This window comes from Mauremys mutica, chromosome 11, assembly GCF_020497125.1.
Source record: "Mauremys mutica isolate MM-2020 ecotype Southern chromosome 11, ASM2049712v1, whole genome shotgun sequence".
NCBI classification, from domain to species: Eukaryota; Metazoa; Chordata; order Testudines; family Geoemydidae; genus Mauremys; species Mauremys mutica.
The window spans coordinates 28,632,916-28,647,125 of record NC_059082.1 but is presented as its reverse complement, the minus strand read 5'-3'; the positions used below and the strand labels follow the sequence as shown (position 1 = coordinate 28,647,125).

The following is a 14,210-nucleotide window of genomic DNA, read 5'->3' as shown; positions in this document are numbered from 1 at the left end:
CCCATTCCCAGCTTCTGGAAAACAGAGGCTAGGGACACCATCCCTGCCCATCCTGGCTAATAGCCATTGATAGACCTACCCTCCATGAACTTATCTAGTTCTTTTTTGAACCCTGTTATAGTCTTGGCTTTCACCTGTGTTGCCATGGTTGACTGCTCAAGGGTGTGAGCCGTGTGACATTCCCCACCTATTGTATTGCTATGATTCCTTAGGGACATTTTTTTACAGTAAAATTTAATCCTGGAATGACTGGTTTTTGCACCCAGCACCAGGATTGAAATCCTGGCTCCAAAGGGAGTTTTGCCATTGGCTTCATAGGGCCTAGGATTTCACTCAAGGACTCTTCTCCAGACTATAAACTCTCTAGAGTGGTGGTTGTTGTTTGTTGTTTGTTTTTTTTTTTCTTCCCCTCCAACCCCCCACCATTTGTACAGTGCCCAGCACAATGAGTCCCTGATCCCTTGTTGGCGACTTTAGGTACTATTGTAATGTCAATAATAGTTGCATATAACCCATTTCTAGATGCTTTGGCTTCGTAATGTTTTTGAGAATAATATATAAAGTAATAAAGCACACACAATCTATCATATTAAATTTTCTTCTATAACATATGCTAAGATTGTACACATTAATAACAATGCTTTAAAGTTTACATTTTACTAGGAAAATAAGAGAACAAAATACTATATATGTGCAAGTTTTGGGAGTTAAAATTGTAAGAGAAACTAAATCTTGAAATCTCTATTTCACATTTTTAACATAGTATTAGGATGAGCGTGTGTTCTTTTCATTCCCCTGAGTTTCTCAAGAGAAAAATCATGAGCTGTGCAGCTTACAAGCTCTGTAGCCTTCATGAATGGAACTTTTTCCATAGGACTGGTCGAGAAACATTTTGTAAAATAATTCCAAGTTTTGAAATTGTTTAACATGAAACAAAAATGAGACCTTTAGAAAACTCGTTTTTTAAACACTGTCCCCTCTACCCAAATAGCCAACAACCTGTTTGGGGTACTCACTCCAAATCAGGCTGAGCAGGGAGTTGAACCTGGTTCTCCCACATCCGAGACAAACATCCTAAACACTAGGTTATTGGCTATTCTGTCACTCTGTTCACCTCCATCCACAAATTCAACCCTGGACCTGATGAAACTATTGTCCATAATATTTCTTTAACAATTTTCAATCAGCTGTATGTGTCAATTCCTTACATTGCAGCTGTTTGCTTTATGTACTCAGCATGCATTGCCAGAGGAGCTTGTAAATTTCTCTGAAGCTAATGAATTTATGGAGCTACTATACAAAAGTGCTGTAAATTCCTTGGTCTGAAGCTTGGCAGCTGGCTGCATCTTTACAAGACCCCATACCCCTTGCTCTAAAGTGATTAATCCTCCTGATCTTACCCTCTCTTCTAGCTTCAACAGCTGAGCCTGTAAATTCCCCTAACATACAGGGTTAATTAGCTGCCTGTGTACTACATCAGCCTTCATGTGCATAGTTAAGAACTTGAATTTATTAAGGTCAAGAAAGTGTGTGTTGGGGTTACTGGCCCCTTTAAGGGGAGATGGGCCCAGCCCCACATGTGACTAATTAGCTGCATCCCAGCTGAGGCTGTGGGGCTAAGGGTCAGTTGATAGCCTGAAGAGGACCTGGTTCTTATAAAAGCAAGCGCTCAGCTGGGCTAGAGAACTGCCAGAAGCCTTCTCTAGTAGGGGAAAAGAACCCAGCTACTGGGTGACTCCCAGGTAGATGGCCTGGAACATAAGAATTGAAGGAGAAGATAGGTGCCTGCAGGAAGTCCTTGAATCAGGGCACAGATCTGGAGGGGCTGAGACAGGAGAGGAACATGTCTCTGAGCACTGTAGCCAAGGTGGGGCAGAGGAGCTACTTTAGCTGGATATGTTGTCCAGGTATTTGGCTTAACCAATGAATTAAGGCAAGTGCCTGAAACAGACTTGGCTCTGGTGTTGGTTCTTTCCTTGACTGATGAAAGAGCCCACCAACCTGCACAAAACCTAACGTTAGGCTCTTAAATAAGTAACCTGATTCTTCTGAAGTGCTGAGCATCCAGCAGCTCCTGCTTAAATCAACAGAGTTGCACTTGCTTAAGTTGGGTTGAGTTTGGTCCTGAGATCTAGTTCACGCGTCTATTTCAACCTGGTTAGATAGTTCCTTTCATCAGTTTCAACTTTTGCAGATATCTGCTGCTAGTTATACTTAAGATGAAGACTTCCCACAATATCAGTCCAGTATATTAACAGTTTCCCTGACTGCATATTTCATAATGTTGGGGTATGTTCATGGCCTTTTTCTCTGTTGCTATAGAGAGAGAGACTTCAGTTTGTTAATCTTGGGCACATTTTTAGCCTTATCTTGGGCACAGATCAAGTCTCGTGATTATACTTGGGTGGGTTCAAATACAGCTGAAGGCTATGTGGGATTTGTCCTCTAGCTTAAGAGCTGTAAAAACACACACACACTCATTCTTTCAGTTTCAATTAAGAAACATGGTCTTAATGAGGCCTCTCACAAAAAAGTATAGCTTTCTACCACAGAGTAGAGGGTGGTGTGGGATGGTGTCAGTCTTACCAGCATGAGGTTGGGAGAGGCATGTGAATTACAAATGAGTAATACAAATAACCCTAAATGCATGCTGATAGATCCTTTACTATTCAACTTCATTATGTATTCTGTATATGGCACATTTCAGAAAAACTGTTTTAGGCGTTGTCTTTAGCTCCAAATAAGATAGTCATGCCTTTGTAATTAACTACAGTGACTTTTATTGAATAAAAATGATTAAATAAAACACAAATGAATTGAGTTAGTACAGTTCCTTTTTACAAACTGTCACCAGCACCTCTTTGTTGTTCAGTTTGGTATCCACCCCAGCTCCAGAGGCAGCTGATGGCTTTGAACTTTGCCATACTCTGTCACACCACTTAAAGGTCACAGCCGCATTTAATGCTCCAGACCCGACAAATGTGTTTTTAGAAAATTTTAAAATATTCTATAGGGACTTTTTTTTTTTAAAATATACCTGAACCTATAAAATGAGGTGCTTTTTAGTTACCATGAGTCCTACTATACCAGGCATAGAGGGATTTATTAAATCCCTGTACACTTTAAGGATAGAAGACCCTTTTCAGATCATTTTAGAGGTGTTTAAACCGACAAATTTAAAGTCCAAAATCTCAGTCTTTCCAGGACCAGTACGTGCTGGATTCTGTTGGTGCCTGAGACCTCCCCTTTTCTATGTTGCAAAACTCCTGTTTTACCTCTCACAAGGGCTACAAGAGACCAGACTTTAAACTTGTGAATTTTTAATATGTTGAATCATGCCCTGATTGTGCATTTGTAATTTTTTTGAGTGGTTACATAAAACATCTGTTCAGGTATCAGTCTAAGTTACAGTAGTCCCACATGCCCAAGTAATTCTCATCCAAATTATGGCTCGGATTTCCAAAAGAGCTTAAGGGTATTAGTGGACAAATCCTATTCAACTGGGTGCCTAACTCTCGGGCTTTGAAAATTCTACCTTTATTATTATTTAGTAATAATAAACTGTGTTCAGTATGCACTTCCCCTGCACTCTGCCCACTGCTCCATCTTTGCTGAGGCTAATTGAACAGTCTAAATCTCTGAGCAGCTTTGAGCAGCCACTTGCTTTTCCCCAAATATGGAATTGCCAACAATATTTCTCTAAGCTGATGCCCGGGACAAACAATTGTCTGTTTGCTGTGACAGATCTAATATCTCACAACCCAGCAGAGTTAGAAATGGGAGATTTATACCCCTGAAAGAGGAAAATCTAGCCTATCTTTCTTTGCACTTGCTTCTGGCCCTGGAAATTCCTGATATTTTGGAGTTTAAATTAGTGACATTTTTATATGTAGAAAAGCTATTTTAGGAGGGTGGGGAGGGGAGATTTTAGAAAATCCCTGACCTTGGATTTTAAGAAGCTGCTGTTTGTCTGTATTGCAGCCTTTGTTTCAGAGAGGTGATAGATTTTTTTTTCATGAGTAAAAGTAAAACATTATTTATTAATTTTACTTGTGTCTGAATTTGGCTGAGAGTTCATACAAGGCGTTTCACTCATACGGTATGTTCTCCCCTGAACTCAGTTAACAAGTATCACAAAAGCCACTATGAAGGAGTAACATGTGAAGGATATCACTGACTCTGTTGTTCTTACTCACACACAACTGACTGATCAGTCTTTAGTGTGTTCTGTTTCCCTGCTCATCCTCCCCTGTACAGGTGTGCTGCAGAGGCTTGGCAGAAGACTTCACTCTTACCGTGTACCCATTTTCTGGTTGCATGAGAGCAGCTTCAGGCAGCCTGCTACCACACTGGAGCAGTGCTGATGGAACTGGAGATGGGGAAAATGTTATCTTTCTGAAAGGCTTACAGATCAGGGCTGCAGCCTGGAGTAGCATGTATTGCTGCAACATGAGGTCCCAAGTCTGGAAGCAGGCTGGCTCCGGGGGTTCAGGTAGTCCCACAACTGCATTACATGAACTTGGAACCCCACATCAAAAAGGCTTTTGGTTCCAGGTGGGGGAAACATGGACGGAGAGGAAGTATTCAGTGTGGCTTCCTGAAGGATTGTTCCTGTACATCTTAAAGGTATTAAGAGAGCTGGCAAATTACTTTTATTATAGCACTGACATTTTTTAATATAAATAATGGACAGTTGGGGAGCTACAAGAAGATTGGAGCAAGGCATATATAGTACAGTAACTCCTCACTTAATGTTGTAGTTATGTTCCTGAAAAATGCGACTTTAAGTGAAAGGATGTTAAGCGAATCCAATTCCTCCATAAGACTGGGAGGGAAGAGGGTTAAGTTCCAGGGAATTTTTTTTTTTTTTTGCCATACAGTACAGTACTATAGTTGGGAGGTTCCCCTGCCTTACCCCACACAGGCACCACCCACTGGCACTGGAGACAATGAGGCAGGCAAGGGGGCTGAAGGTATTGTAGGCTAGGAGAAGCCCGTTGCACAGCAGCAGTAGCAGCTTCCCCTACTCTGCAAGCACCGGGACTGGGGGCTCAACCCTTGGCCCGTCCACATTCCCCCTTCCCCCAAGCTCCTACCCTTAACTCGCCTCTTCTCCTCCCCCCTCCACCCCCTTTACTCCGCACGCCGCATCCTCGCTCCTCTCCCCACCCTCCTGCCTGTGGCAAGCAGCTGGCTTGCGATGTTCAGAGGGCAGGAGGGCGGGGGGAGAAGCGAGGACTTGGTGCGCAGGCTCCCCTCTCCCTCCTCTGCATCCTGCCCGCTGCAATCAGCTGGTTTGTGGCATTCGGGAGGGATGGGGAGCCTGCACGCCAAGTCCTCGCTCCTCCTTGCTCCCTCCTGAATGCCGCAAGCCAGCTGATTGCCATGGGCGGGGGGAGGGGGTGAAGGCACTGATCCGCGGGGTCTGCTGGTGGGTGGGAGGTGCTGTGGGGGGGGTAGGGGAGCTTATAGGGGGTCTGTCAGCTGTGGACAAAGCAGGCAGCCAAATGACGTTCTAGCGAAGCATTGCACAACTTTAAATGAAGCATGTTCTGTAATTGAGCGGGACGTAAGATCGAAACAACATTAAGCGAGAGGACGTTAAGTGGGGAGTTACTGTACTGATGTACAATAGAGGGGGAAAAGGAGAGATCATGGCAATTACCATCCTGCAGGGGTAACATCTGTTCAGTTTGGCACCTCTACTAGAAAGCTACTAACAAATTGAAAAAAAGAAAGTTCAAAGAAGAGCATAAACCTGATTACAGTTCCAAATGAAGCAAGATTACAAGAAATCACTTGGCAGTATCTTCGCCTAAAAACTTAAGAGGGCACATGTTTAGAGTGTACATACCAAGGAGAGAAAAGGGAATAATTTAAAATACCAAAAGGGGATATAACTAGGAATAAGGGTATGACAGTAAGAAACATTTCAGTGTAGACATCCTAGCTGTGGGGTAATCTCCTGAGGGAAGCAGAGGAAAACCTCTTCTGTTGGTGCATTTACAATTAGACTGGATAATACTAGTTAATATACAGTAGGAAGCAACCCTTCTCTGTGGGAAGAGGGACTAAATGGCCTAATCGATTACTTCAATTTGTTGAATCTGTAGACAGATGGATTTAGGTTAGTGGAGAAAGGTACTAGGTTCACGATGTGTTTCACATTCTCCCCTGACATATATGCAGGGGGGGGAATAAATGTTATAAGAACTCTAGATAATTTTAACTGCAAACAAAAGGTCATAGTGATAAAGAAAACGAGGCTCCCACTGTCTCTTGTCAGGTTCTTCCTTCAGGCAAATACATATTACACAAGGGACAACTGAAGTCTTGAAGGGAGAGTAACAGACATGGTTAGAGCACAGGATTCGGAGCCAGGGACCTCTGAATACATAGGTCATCTTAGGCTACGTCTACATAACTCTGCATTTAGAACTGGGGGCAGGTGTGTGGGGGTGAATGGCAGCACATGCTAGTGTGCTGTATGGTAACTTCTCCGTGTGGATGCTGTGGGTGTGAACTAAAAGGTACATAGTTTAAATTAACGTAGTTCAGTTTAAAGAGGTCTATGTAGTCCAAGCTGCGGTGCTATGTACATGAGCCCTCAGACTCCAACTCCTTTGCAGCCTTGGGCAAATTAAAATCTGTTTTCCCAGTCTGCAAACTGGGAATTATGCCCACTCAGTTACCTGCTAGGACTGATGTGAGGATTTAGTTAATGTTTGTAAAGTGCTTTGAAGATGAAATATGCTATGTAAATGCTGTCAGATCTGCTATCTAAACTTCCTCTTTTCCCAGAATTTCCCCAACCTGTGTGCGTAAGTCTCATTAATGAATATACCAGAGTATAAGACATGCTAGAGTGACTTTTTGTTTTATTGCCTTCTGATTTAAATACCTAGATTAAAGCCCGCGGTGCTATCTCAGCAGTAAAATTAGACATGAAGGTGGGTGAAACTACTTTTCTGCTGCCTTTAGCCAGTCAAAGTTTCATTTTGTCTGAAACAATTCTTGCTATATTGAGGTCTGACAGACGGGAGGGTCTTTCTCTGACAGGTCAACACTTGTCACTTTTATGTCTGTTACTCTTTCTATGGAACAAAATGGTTAATTTTTAAGTGGTTGTTTGAGCTTGTTTGCAAACTGATAGATTCTAATCATCGCCTGGATGAATGCCTGTGGCTTTGCAAAAAGTTGCAGTGAATCACCATAAAAATGATGACTAAGCAATCCAGACAAATTAAATTTGATGTTTCTGATGAGAATGAATGTTTACTTCCATGACAAGGAAATTTCACTGCAAACTAGGGCCGGGTGCAAGAAAGATGATGGATGATTATCTTAATCTAACATGTGGCAGTTTTATATTTATGATAGTGCTGTGTTAACCCAGTTTTTATATATAAATAGTAAGTGTTCAGTGAAGAAACTGAAAACTGATGAATGATTTAGTTGTTTGGTCATATTATAAGCCAGTGCTTTTCTATTATTGGAAATAGATGCAAATATAATTGCCAGAAACCAGTACCTTGTTGCATATTGTTCATAATTTCAACATTATGTAGTTATTTGGTTGTACAGGCAATTGAATTTAATAGGCTGATGCCAAATGGGCTACCCATGGAAAAAGAAATATTAAATACAGAGACATCTGCTCCTGTTTTCTAAGTAACATTGCAGAAACTGAGAACACATCACATTAATACAGATGCTTTTTATTATTTGCTAGTTACAATTAAATTCAGGGTTTTTTTTAATGTGGTTCGTGATGAAAGAGTGAGAAGAACCTCGGAGGAGGGGAATGTTTCAGATTATATAGACCACAGCTGACAGTTACATAGTCCACCACAAACCCTGTTCTGGCCTGGGTTTTCATTTTGTAGTAGTGTATTCAAGCCATATTTGCAAACCACATTCCACTAAAGCCTTCCCATGTTTATAGCTAGCTGTTCAGTAATGTGCTCTGACTGGTTGAGGGGGTTTGCAGTTCAAGCAGACTTTGACTGGAGACAAATATTTAGTTGTTAATCTGTACCCTACACATAATGATGCATGGAACAAAACCATTAATGACAGTTATGTTATTAAGAGGACATCCTTTGAAAAGAAAATGTGACCTAGAGAGAGATCTGTGAGTCATCTTTTAAAGATATGAGATGGCTGCATATTTGTACATGAAAGAGTATAAAAAATTATTCACGACTATTCCATCTTTACCATTCCAAGTGAAATGTTCTTTGGAGTGTGTGGTTCTTGTATTCTTGTTCAGCGGATAGACCAGTGAACAAATTTATTGACAGGAACGTTACCTGAAACAACAAGTTTCAGCAAACATTACAAGATATTTGTGTAAAGAAAGACTTCTGAATATCCATAATCCATAAGTATTTGCCTTGGAAACTTGATTAGAAGACTAAAGGCTCATCCATTAAAAGCAAATAAACTTGTTATGAACTATGTCTAATCAAAATGCCTTAACTCTTGAATTTCAAATATGAAATACTCAACCCAGTACTAAAAGGTCTCCGTCATGACCCCGGGCCATACAGAGGAATTAGGAAACCCATTACTGCCCTGCGCAGGCTCTCCTCATTGCTAGACACTGCACATGAGGAAGAACAGGCCTGGGTTATCTGCTGCTCCTCATGCCATGCAGGTGAGTGGGGAATAGGCTGTGCAGCTGCGAGAAGTAAGCTGCTCCAGTGAAAGCTGCGTCATCTTATTTCTCTCTCTGAACAACACAGAAGTAGATTAATAATCCAGTTCCTGACCTGCTTCTGAAGTTGTAAGGTTGCAATCCAGCCCGTAGCAGATTGCATTAACAGAAAAAGAAGAGGATGCAGTGCACTTTTTCAATAATGCAGCTTTCTTGTCCTCTTTGGTTTTGCTGCTTCTGTAAAAAGTTCAGTCTGAAATGTCACGTAAACCTCAATCCACCACATGCGATCACTATTGTTCAGTCACAAGCAGGGGAGAAACAAGCAGAGACATCTTAGTCTCTGTCACAGAGAACAAAAATGTAACTCAGATCTTTTGTTGTCTTTCAGTCACTGTGTGGTAAGTGACTTGAGGTTTTTTTATTTAACTAATTTCCCCTCCCATCTGACTTTGCTGTTGATGTGGAGGAAAAAAATAGTTTTCCATCTCCACGCTTCTGAACTTTGCACTGAGCAGCATTTTCCACCATGGAGGCCAAAGGGAAATCCAGCCCTGTCCAGAAAGTCCAAAAACAACTTTTAGTCTGAAGGGTTGATGGTTCTAAGAGGGATGCTACCTCTTGTGCTAGCAGAGTGAAGCAAATGTCTGACATAGCATCTGAATAAATATAAATTAATCAGCTCTCAGTCAGCGTGGGTTCAATTTCCATGAGGATGGAATGAATGGCTTTTAAAAGCCAAAGTAGAGCTTTCCTTTATATTGCAGTGTAATTTCTAGTTACCCTAATTCTGTCCATCTGTGTCCTCAGGTTCCCCAGAGGATAGAAGAACAAAGTTCTGAAGACAGCAGTGCAGGAATCCCAGGCATATGGGGCAGTTGGGGCCCCTGGTCTGCTTGCTCTCGAAGTTGCAGTGGTGGGGTGATGGAGCAAACCCGGCCCTGCCTCCCAAGCTATTACCATGACAGGGCTTATTCTAGACCGGGGCAACAGTACCCAGCCTTGGAAAGAACTCTTGCACCCCAGCATTCCCACCATCGTGAAGATCCATTGACCTCTTATTCTGGCCATGTCATCTCTGCCATCCGTACATCCGTGCCACTTCACAGAAACGAGGAGCAGCTTCAGAGAGGTCTTTGGGCTTCAGTTTCCTCCACCAGCCGCAATGACAGCCATCTGCACAGAGGAACATTGAGAGGCAGCCGGCATTCTCAAAGGCACAGAACCAAGCCAGAGAGGAGGTACTGTTCTTGCACGTGTAATTGATTCCATAGCTTGGTGTGAATGGTGTGTTTGAAGAATGTCTCTCTTCATGCCAGATATTAAATTAATTGATGGGCAAATCTCAGGGAAGAATAGCATGGGTCTGTAATATCCACAAACTGTTTTGGAGGGCTGTCTAAGAGAGAGCTTGTGATACTCTGGGTACGTCCAGACTACCCGCCGTATCAGCGGGTAGCGTTCGATTTATCGGGGATCGATATATCGCGTCTCATTGAGACGCGATGTATCGATCCCCAAACGCGCTCCCCATCGACTCCAGAACTCCGGAGTGGCGGTAGCGGAGTTGATGGTGGAGCCGCGGCCGTCGATCGTGTGCCGTGAGGATGGGAGGTAAGTTGGAATAAGATACGTTTTCAGTTACAGTATTCCCACAGCTGAAGTTGCGTATCTTACATCGACACCCCCCACCCCCAGTGTAGACCAGGCCTTAGTGTATTATATTTCAATATCTGCTGTTTATGTTCTAAAACCAAAAATGAGTGTGATAATTTTGCCTGCAGGCAAAATAAAACTGCAAGCTATTTTAATATCTCCGCTTAAAATATAATTTTGTGATCTAGTAATTTCCCCCCATGATCCATTACCCTTTGCCAACCTCATAGTAAACCTAGTAAAGGATAACTGTGCTATGCCCCTCAGGTACCAATCTCATCAGCCTATTTTAATTAGAACTAGTTTGAAATTTTGTCTTCAAACCTACTTGTGATGAAAAATGGCTTTTAAACCAAATTTTGCGTTCTGGTCAAAATTTCCTGTCTTTCAATAAAAAGGACGTTTTGGTTTTCTGGTTTGTTGTTTTTGTTTTGTCGTCCCTTCTCTTTTTCATATCCCTTTTGCTTTTTCTATAGGAAAAACTGATTTTTTTTTTAAAGTAAATGAACCTTTTTTTAAATGCTCACCTTGACTAGCCCTTATTTTAATATCCACTGAAGTCAGTGTATATCATTTTAACAATTCAATCTCTAACAGCTCCCCTCTTCTGATTTAATATTAACTCTATGTTCCTGTCACTCCCCAAAGACAGAACTTCATTAGTTCATGCCAGAATCTCAAAGCTTAAAATATAGTTGAGAATGCACTTACCCTCAAGCAACCTGTGGCCATGCCCACCTTTGAGGCCTAATTTCTTGGATAGACGTGCGATCCTGTGCTACCTTGTCAAAGTTTGCCTTTCTATGCTCTGTTTCTTTGCTCCTTCAATTTCAACTGGCTTGCTGGTTGAGAACCCTTGCGCTTACCCTGAGATAAACCCAGCAATACACCCGTGACTCTCCATTTCTGGGGAAAAGGGGCTGACTTGACAGCTTGCAGGAAACTCTCTCCTGTCAAACAGCAGCAGCATACTTATTCCCCCTATGTTTGTCTCAGTGAGTTCTGCACATCAAAGCTTACTTGGAACCAAACTAGGTTCAGATGCTGACATTTCTAGTTCCGGGCAATTTCACTTTATTCTTGTTTCTCCCAAAATATAGAAATTAAAGACATAAAATAGATGAATGTCCCTGAATCAGCAGTGCAAAGCCATTCTAAAACTGTCTGTCTGATCCAGCTTGTGGGGGGCCTTCCCTGCCCAGGTGGAATCCTCTGGTGGGCTACAGCTTCGGTAGCATTTCCGCTATCAACCTGCTGGACTTGTCTGGTGTTTTCCTCTCCATTCTGGCTATCCCTAGCTGTGGTAGCAGCTCCTGGGGGCGATTGGTGGCTGGCGCAGCTTAGAGCAGCCTCTGCAGTTGGAAAAGGAGATGAACAGAACATTTAGGAGAGGAGAATGGGCAGAACTCAGTATTGAACATTGTGAAGAAGTTAGGATACAGTACAACAGCCTTGTAATATGGAATCTTAAAATGAGGATAAAGCCTAATTCAGCTCTGCTTTCCTGTATGATGGCAGTCCTCTTGGTTTATGTTGGGGATTTTAATTTTTTTTACACTTCTCTAGTTATGATGCAAATCTGTGTACAGATGTATAGAAGTTTTTCCAAGGAGGAAGTCTTGAAAAGAGAGTGATTGATATTGAGATGTTTAAGTCTTATTTATGTAACAAATTATTTCTTTCTTGTGTAAAATGGTCCCTTGTGGCTTTAGAGCCTATTATGTTGTGTAACTTTTGAGATGTTTTGCCGGTGACTGTAAAGACACTAGGAATTTTTTTAAAATTTAAAATGAAATGGATTGGCATGGCAGGCCTAATATGTGTTCTTAATTTTGTGAAGTCCAGAGGTCAAATGTTTGTTGCAAGGGAGGGTACTGTATTTGGTGGGTAGAAAATGAATTCCAAATATTAATGAGCTCTACATACGATTTATATACTGTAAAATTTGTTCTTCAATAGCCCATAAAATGGGGAGGTATAAGAAACTGTCCCAAGTCATTCAAAAAAGTCTGTATTTTAATAATGTAGAGAATTAGTTCAAAGTTTTTGGAATATTTATAATTACTGTTTTCAGATTTATATATGATCCATAACTTGAGTAGATTTCTTTAAAACAATAAAATAGGAATTAAGATTTGTGACTGAGAAGAGTTAACATCTGAAAGCATAGTAAGATGAAATGGGACTGCTTCCAAGTCAAATATATTCCACGAGCAATGGGTGTCCTTCAAAGAAGCAAACTACGTTTGTACCTTTTGGAAAGAAGTGGAAAAGTTCTCAGGCAGCCAACCAGGAAAGTAGAGAAATCAGCAAATGTGAATGGTCTCTTAATGCAATTGAGAATGTAGAAACACTGAACTATAAATGGCTAATCGGGTAGAGTTAGAAAATTTAAATGGCGGGGGCGAGGGAATGGAGAGCTTAGCCCAAATTTTGACCTACTTTAAAATTTTAACTGGATTCCTTTTTGGAAGGGACGAATAAACCAGTTTGGACCTTAGTGCTCGATTGTGGCTCTGGTTGTATTGTGTATATGTGGGGAGAGAGGTGTACTGCTCCAACAGGAATACCTATAGCAGTGTTTCCCAAACTTGGGATGTTGCTTGTGTAGGGAAAGCCCCTGGCAGGCCGGGCTGGTTTGTTGACCAGCCGCATCTGCAGGTCAGGCCAATCGTGGCTCCCACTGGCCGCGGTTCACTGCTCTAAGCCAATGGGAGCCGCTGGAAGCGGCGGGGACGTACTGGCCTAGATAAATTATGCATGTGAAGACAAATGGCAAGCATAATGCCTATAGGAGGATGCGCAGTAGTTGCTGCTGCTGCGCATCCTCCTATAGGCATCTCTTCTACAGCTATAGATGGCTTGCCCCTCCCCGCATTTGTGTCCTGCACATAACTGCAGGAAAGAGGGGCCAAAGTGAAGTCCTTCCCTCTTTCAATCATTTCAGGGGTTTGCATCAGAGCCAGTAGTTTTGGATGGTCTCTCTTCACATTATGGATGCCTTTTTTGTGGGTATGCTGGGGGAAAAGAGCTCTGAAAACATGCTTTGTCCTCTCCTGATGACTTTGGGGCAGAAATTCTTCTCTTACTATACTGTTATTTTAGTTGAGACAGAATTATGTGGCCTGTCTCAATTAAGAGAAGAGGTAATTAAAGAAAGTGTCTGAATTTTTTTTAAAGTAACATAGTACACTCAATGAAAATGATATCCACAGCATTTGAACTTTCTTCTTAGACTTTGGCAACTTCTGCGCTGTATATCCGGATGGTAGAATTTCATATCTGTCTCATGCAAAGTTCTATTACTATCGTAATTAAGTAGTAGTCATTTAGGCCCTGATTCTCCTGTTCAGGAAAGCACTTAAGCTCATACTAAATGCTTTTCTGAATGTGATTCTGTCCTGGGTTGTCTCCTGAGAGTACTTTCCAGCCTCAGTAACTGATCACAATCACTTCAGCTCTTCTTAACCACCACTGAAGTATCAGAGGGGTAGCCGTGTTACTCTGGATCTGTAAAAGCAGCAAAGAGTCCTGTGGCACCTTATAGACTAACAGACGTTTTGGAGCATGAACTTTTGTGGGTGAATACCCACTTCGTCGGATGCATGTAGTGGAAATTTCCAGGGGCAGGTGTATATATATGCAAGCAAGAAGCAGGCTAGCGATAACGAGGTTAGTTCAATCAGGGAGGATGAGGCCCTCTTCTAGCAGTTGAGGTGTGAAAACCAAGGGAGGAGAAACTGGTTTTGTAGTTGGCAAGCCATTCACTGTCTTTGTTTAATCCTGAGCTGATGGTGTCAAATTTGCAGATGAACTGAAGCTCAGCAGTTTCTCTTTGAAGTCTGGTCCTGAAGTTTTTTTGCTGCAGGATGGCTACCTTAAGATCTGCTATTGT

The 14,210-nt window shown here is 41.9% G+C and overlaps 1 protein-coding gene across 6 annotated transcripts in view; it reads left to right on the top strand.

Annotated features, from left to right (window-relative positions):
* Positions 1 to 14,210, top strand: part of THSD4 (thrombospondin type 1 domain containing 4) — a 645,198-nt gene that overhangs the window by 57,148 nt on the left and 573,840 nt on the right. For all 6 annotated transcript variants that reach the window (XM_044980124.1, XM_044980125.1, XM_044980123.1 and 3 more), the window contains one exon: positions 9,470 to 9,900. In XM_044980124.1, the coding sequence (XP_044836059.1) occupies positions 9,470 to 9,900 (431 nt within the window). The remainder of the gene's footprint in view (positions 1 to 9,469; positions 9,901 to 14,210) is intronic.